Below are 7150 nucleotides of genomic sequence, written 5' to 3' on the forward strand. Positions count from 1 at the left end.
AGAGGTAAGAGAAGAAAGAATTGGGATTTCTTTGACTTTGTCATCATTCTTCCGGAATTCATGGACTGAATCAGAATCTTTTGACTTTGGGAGCCTAGTTTGTTTATACTGAATCAGGCTTATCTTGTAGCTAAGCAAAATGTCCTCACCCACTCATAGCTTCCAGACTCCTCCTGCTATTTTTTCCCCTTTCTCAGGGGTTCTTTCCTGCCCATATGCTTTGCATCTGCATCCGATTTTATTATTGGTTATCTTGGTGTATGTCAGTGCTGCACTTTGCCAGCTTCTGGCAGGAAGGTCTGTAACTAACTCCTCTAGGAATCACTTGATCCCTTGCCCCAAAATGATTTAACTGATTGTTGTTTCTGCTCTGGGAAGAACATGCTGCATCCAATAATGTAGGATTCTCTGTTTGCACAGAGACACTATATGCTAGAACAATTTCGTTCTATGATTGTAACTACTTCAAACTGGAATCAGAAGCTCTACGTGGCCAGGAACTCCAGTTTATTACATCTTAATTGTACTTATGTCTCTACAGTATTAGGCAGGATAATTATGCTAGTGAAAGTAAGAGGAAGGCAGAAATTGTAACAGATGTGTATATATATAAGCACCAAAAATCAGAAGTGATAGATTTAAAATAATATGACCTTTACATTGAAACATTTACTGATGATAAGATTCAAAATTGGAGAATTATTGCAAATCTTAGAATTGGCCAGAAGCATAAGTGTTGCTCCATGCTGCTTAGAAACCTGTTAATAGAAACTGTACAAGCCCTGGAGTTTTGCTTAAATGAGCAGAAAACAACTTCTATTATGTTCGCTTGACATGGGGACATGTACATGTGGAAGTTGGCTTAAATATCATATGAAAACCTTCATAAGCGAAGTGGTACACTGATGTTGAAACCAGTGGGCAGATCAAATGGTCAAATTTTAAGCTAACTCAGTGTAACTGCATGCACAAAGCCATCTCACTGTAGGAAAAAACATCATATGAGACCATTAAGATGGTCCCTCTCTATCTCTTTAGTGCACAGTGCATTTGCATATGGAGAGGAAGAGAAGAGGAATATTTTTCATGCACTGATTTTACAGGCAAGAAATTCATTCCAAAATTGTTTGAACCTTTCTTTCATTCCTCCCTTTCTCTGGGGAGATTTTTGTGCTGTCTCTGATAAATAATTCTGCAAACAGCCACCATGAAAGCAGCACTCATGCGGCCTTCAAGGGAGCTTTCACGTCCTGCTGTTCCAACAGCAAGGCTTTTGGCTTTGGAGCTGGGTGGGAGGGGGCTTACAACTTGGCTAGAGAAATATGGTTTTTTTTTTCCTCCTGTAGGCTTGCTGTAAGTGGAGATGAGATTTACACACACTTGTCAAAAGATACTGCTGCTTTTATAGATGCACATGTGTGCACACGTACCTAGACCCTATGATTCAGGGACCCGCACAAAATGGTAAAATGGCTCTCATGAAAGTTAGCACAAGCAAACTACTTGCATTCCTTTTTCCTTGTGCAATGAAAAGTCCACCAGCTTTACCTCTGTCTTGTCTTTTTTTTTTTTTTTTAATTTGCCAGCCACATCCTGAATGCCTGAATAACCATTATTCATGTATTCATGTTCACAGAATTATTCCAAGTAACCTGTTCCAGAGGTGGGTGCACAGTTCCTCTGCTCAGTTGAACTGGCATGGGCTTGTTCTTATTTGGCTTACATTGAATGGCATACACAGCAGAGGCTGCTAAGGAGAGTGGACACGCTGCTGAAAGCTGATTCAGCACCAGACCACTCCTGAGAACGCTGAATTTCCTTGCATGTCACATTGCTAAATAAATAAATAAATAAAGTAAATAAATATTCTCAGCCATCAGCAAGGATGAATATGGTATAAGTAGCCTACTCTTTCTTCTTTGACCTCCAGAGAATTTTTTTGGGGAGCTTGGAAAAGAGAATGGCAAGTGTTTTGCCACTCTCCATGGGAGTAGGTGTTGCTTTTGGCTTCTTTCCTGGATTGTCCTCACAGCTGTAGTTTCAGTATGTCAGCTCACTGATACTATCTGCAGGTATCCCAAGGTACGAACAGCGGTACCAACCTGGACAGGAACTACAGCATCTCCCCATCAAGACTGTTAATTACCTACATTTTTTTACTGGTGTGGTTGAAGGCTTCTACCTAATTAAAACGAAGTCAATATAACATGTTCTTTTTTTCCCTTAAAAAAAAAAAAAGAAAAAAAAATTGGTGTAACAGCACAGGTCAGTTCCAGACTGCTCAAAACAAGTGGATCTCCTTTTATTCATTCAGAAGCAAATTCTCCAAGCAGCCTGAGACCTGAGCTAGAATATTTGTACTCTGTATGCATATGCTTGCTGTCTTTAGATCTAGGTTAAAATGTCCATCTTCCAGTATAAAAATTCTTTACTTTGATCTGAAACATGAAACATATTCTGCTTAGAACTTAGTATTGCAAAAGCTTTTCCTCCCTTTTTCCTCCTTTTCCTATTTCTCTCCTTCCCTTTCTCACTTCCTCTTTCTGACAGCACCACAGTAGAGTGAAACAAAATCACATATACTGAGCTCTACATTTCAGCAAATGTAGTTTTTTCATAGAAATGTGAATTTACATCACATAATTAGTGACCACAAGCATGAACTCTTGCAGCACTGATTTAGGCTGCAGCATTTTCCTTAGCCCTGTTTGTGCCTACACCCTCAAAGATGTTTTACCACCTTTTTTGAGAGCAGTTTTACTTTGCAGGGTTCATCTCAGAGTCATGGAGCCCCGGATGAAGTTCCTCTCTTTAAAATTCATGGCTAAGTTAGGCAGTGCTCCGGCAGAGCAATCTGAATTCCAACCAGCTTCACTGGTTACCCTCACAAGGAGAGGGCTCAGGGAAAGACTATGCTGCTGCCTGCTCTGTGGAGGTGGTTGGAATAGTGCTTGTAGTCCAAACAGTGGAAGCCTGTTTGGATAACTGATTAAGGCATGATTTTTAAGCTAATATTCTAGTGTCAGTTCAGAGATGTAAATTAAAAAGCTAGGCCAAGATTTTCATGCTTAACTGATAGGATTTGTTGCTCACCCTGAGATACATAAAGGAGGATTATGGGATTATTAGATGCTCAAATCTCTTCGGAACCCATCGTCCGCGCAGCCAGACTACCAACTGCCCATTAGACTTTAAGAGAAAAATACATTCCAAAATCACTAGTCATTTTTAGTGTGACATTTGTGTTTTATTCTAAATAACCTTATTGGGTAGATAGTTAATTTCATAATTAATTGCTACTGTCTTCACTTTTTTCTTTTCATACAGATTAATGATGTTACATCAGCAACTAGTACTTGTCTTTGGAATATCTCTAGCTAGAGATATCTATGCATCTAGAAGCTGTTATTCAGAAGGCCAGATTTCCCTGTATCATTTCTGCAACCTCACTGATGTTCCATTTGTGCCAAAGGATACTGTGAAGCTTTTGCTAAGTTTCAACTACATCACACAAGTGAATGCAACTTCATTCCCACTGCTAGAGCACTTGTTGCTGTTGGAAATTGGAGCACAGTATATCTTTCCTGTTACCATAGGAAAAGCAGCTTTCAGGAACCTGCCAAATCTCCGTGTCTTAGATTTAGGTTCCAATAAGATTCTTCAACTGGATCTTGATGCTTTTGTGGCTCTGCCAAATCTGACTGTACTCCGACTGTTCTACAATAATCTGGGAAACTCCATCCTGACAGAACGCTACTTTCAAGATTTGAGGTCCTTAGAAGAATTGGATCTTTTGGGGAACCAAATCACAAAACTTCATCCTCATCCCTTATTTTGTAACCTAACGGTCTTGAAAAGTGTGAACCTGAAATTCAACAAGATATCCAACCTGTGTGAAAGCAATCTCACAAGCTTCCAAGGAAAAACATTTTTATTTTTTAGCCTCAATTCTAATATGTTATATCTTACAAGTCAAATGGCCTGGGCCAAATGCCCAAATCCTTTCAGAAACATTACATTGAACTCACTGGATCTTGGTTTCAGTGGTTGGAGCACAGAGGAAGTACAGTATTTCTGTACAGCCATAAAAGGGACTCAAATCAGTTCTTTAAAACTGAGTCCTCATACAATGGGTTCAGGATTTGGCTTTGATAACTTAAAAAATCCAGATGAAAATACATTTACAGGTCTAGCAGGAAGTGGTGTTCGCTTGCTTGACATCTCACATGGTTACATTTTCTCTCTCAATTCTTTAATATTTCAAAGCCTTCGTAATTTGGAAATTTTAAACCTTTACAGAAACAAGATAAATCAGATCCAAAGGCGAGCATTTTATGGCTTGGAAAACCTAAAAACTCTCAATCTCTCAGATAATCTCTTAGGTGAGTTGTATGATTATACTTTTGAGGATCTGCATAGTGTAATGTACATTGATTTACAGCAAAACCATATTGGGATGATTGGTCAAAACTCATTCAGTAGTTTAGTAAATCTGGAAATAATTGATCTTCGAGACAATGCCATTAAAAATCTACCTTCTTTTCCAAGTCTGACCACTGCTTTTTTAGGTGACAATAAGCTAATGTCTGTAGCAGACAGTGCAATAGTTGCAACATATCTTGATTTAGAAAGAAATTGGTTGACAAACCTGGGTGATCTGTATATTCTTTACCAAGTTCCAGGCTTGCAGTATATCTTCTTAAAACAGAATCGCTTTTCTTACTGTGTGAAAAGAGCAAATGTTATAGAAAACAATCAGATAATCTATATAGATCTAGGAGAAAATATGCTACAGCTTGTGTGGGAGAGACATGTGTGTTTGGATGTGTTCAGGGCACTCTCCAAACTGCAGGTTCTACATCTGAATAACAATTACCTCAGTGCTCTTCCACAAGAGGCTTTTAGAGGTCTAACATCTCTAAGGAGACTTAATCTAGCTTCCAATCTATTGTCTCATCTGTCTCCTGGGGTTTTTCCACAAAGCCTAAAAATCCTAAACTTGACTGGAAACCAGCTTTTCTCCCCTGAGCCTGAAGTCTTTATGACTTTGAGTATCCTGGATATAACACACAATAACTATGTCTGTGATTGTACTTTGAAGAACCTTTTACTGTGGCTGAATGAAACCAATGTCACCCTTGCTGGCTCAGACGCTGACAGGTACTGTGTGTACCCACCTGCTTTTGCTCGGGTTCCTCTCTCTTCTCTGCTCTATGATGGTTGCGAGGAAGATGAACTCCAGCAGTCTCTCAGGCTCTCAGTATTCATCTTCACCTCTGTCACCCTGGTAATGTTTCAGATGGCGGTCATCATTTTTACTCGCTGTCGGGGGATTTGTTTTGTCTGGTATAAAACTGTCACAAGAACTTTGATAGACAGCCATCAACAAGCAACTGACACAAGTGAGTATAGATACGATGCATATTTGTGCTACAGCAGAAATGACTTTGAATGGGTCCAGCATGCTTTACTTAAACGCCTGGATGCACAATATTTTGGCAAAAACAGATTTACTTTGTGCTTTGAGGAAAGAGATTTCTTGCCTGGAGAAGACCATATCAACAATATTCGTGATGCCATTTGGAACAGCAGGAAAACAATTTGCATTGTGACAAGGCAGTTTCTCAAAGATGGGTGGTGTGTGGAAGCCTTTAATTTTGCCCAGAGCAGGTACTTTTCTGATCTGAAAGATGTCCTTATCATGGTAGTGGTTGGGTCGCTGTCCCAGTATCAACTGAGGAAACACAAGCCAATTCGAAACTTCCTGCAAAGGAGTCGGTATTTGCGGTGGCCTGAAGACTATCAAGATGTAGATTGGTTTTTAGATAGCCTTTCCAGCCAAATTATGAAAGAAAAAAAAGTGCAAAGGAAAGCCAGTGATATAGAGCTGCAGGCTGTAGCAGCAGTCTCCCGCTGATGCTGTATGGGTTGCTGCTTTTCCAAACCAGCTGTGCTATGGGAGGAAGAAACACAAGTTTCTTCAGCTTTCCTTCCAAAAGGAGGTAGAAATGCAACCGTTTTGGTTTAGATATTAAGAAACATGCAGATTGAAAGAAACCTGCAAATACAAGAAAGTGCAATTATTTTATGGACTATGAGACTTTTTCAGAGGGATCAAATGAATCATGGATGCTTCGCATTTTGTATTTGTCAGCTTGAGAAACTTTAATGAAAAACTTGGCAGCACCAGGATATGCTCTCCTGTGTGGCCCAGCCTGCTCGCAGGTCCATGGGTTACTTTCTCCTGTGCTTTCTGACCTCTGTAATTTTCATGCCCTGTTCCAAAGAACCACCAGTCTTTCCCAGCTTTACCCTTGAACACAGGTTTTGTTTACTTCCTTACCCCTCATTTAGCCTAGTTCAACTGGAACAGAGGGGTTTTGCTGCCGGCTCTCGCAGGATGCAGCAGCCGTGTGGGACAGCGGCGAGCACCAAACTACCTCAGCAGCCAAGAGCGCCGCACGCCCTGTTGAAATAGTTTTCTGGCATCTGGTGCCTTAGCCTTCCTCTAAAACTTGTGCCACTGCTTTGCCCAGGTACGTATCTTCGGGGAGCTGATGAGGGTCATTGTAATAGAAGTCTGACTCAGTGTGCACTGCTATAAAGTCTGCGCCCTTTATTTTGGCTGTAGCGTGTTCGTCGAGTGATTCGAAAACGGGTGAACCCGTGGCTGCTCTGAATGTGGCCCTACATATGATTTGTTCTGCTGTAACTCCTGCAGTAAAATATCCCTGCCCTCTCAGTGTGTGTAGTCATTCAGGAGGCAGAAGGGGTCACACGTTGGCAAGGCTTGCGGGGACGCCGCGGCCCGGCCCGCACTGAGGAAGCCCTGGGTGGCGCTCGTGGCTTGGCGAAGCGCTGGACTCGCCGCCCTCGCTCTGCCCGCTGCGCGGCGGGCGCTTCACGGGGCGCCCGGCCTGCCCGCGCTCCAGTGCGCTGTGCCCCAGAGCTGCCCAGAGCCCTGGGGGCGCCCGGCGAGCGCACGGAGCCGCGGGCGGCCTCGCCAGGCGGGCGCCGCGCCGCGCCGGGAATACTTGCGTTACACTGCAGCGACGGGCAGCCAGCGGGGACGAGGCTGTCCAGCCACCAGGTCCTGCAGGGTTCGGCTGTCAGCAGTTACGGAGCTGTACGTGCTGTAAGAGAGGGGATT

The 7150-nt window shown here is 42.3% G+C and overlaps 1 protein-coding gene across 1 annotated transcript; it reads left to right on the plus strand.

The window, feature by feature from the left end:
* Nucleotides 1-3329: 3329 nt before the first annotated feature.
* TLR5 (toll like receptor 5) lies at nucleotides 3330-5985 on the plus strand. The gene has a single exon (XM_010217273.2). The coding sequence runs from the start codon at nucleotides 3332-3334 to the stop codon at nucleotides 5915-5917; it is 2586 nt and encodes an 861-aa protein (XP_010215575.2). The 5' UTR covers nucleotides 3330-3331; the 3' UTR covers nucleotides 5918-5985.
* The last annotated feature ends 1165 nt before the right edge of the window (nucleotides 5986-7150 follow it).

Source organism: Tinamus guttatus, unplaced genomic scaffold, assembly GCF_059628265.1.
Source record: "Tinamus guttatus ecotype Peru unplaced genomic scaffold, ASM5962826v1 Tinamus_guttatus_pri_ptg000241l, whole genome shotgun sequence".
Lineage (NCBI taxonomy): Eukaryota > Metazoa > Chordata > Aves > Tinamiformes > Tinamidae > Tinamus > Tinamus guttatus.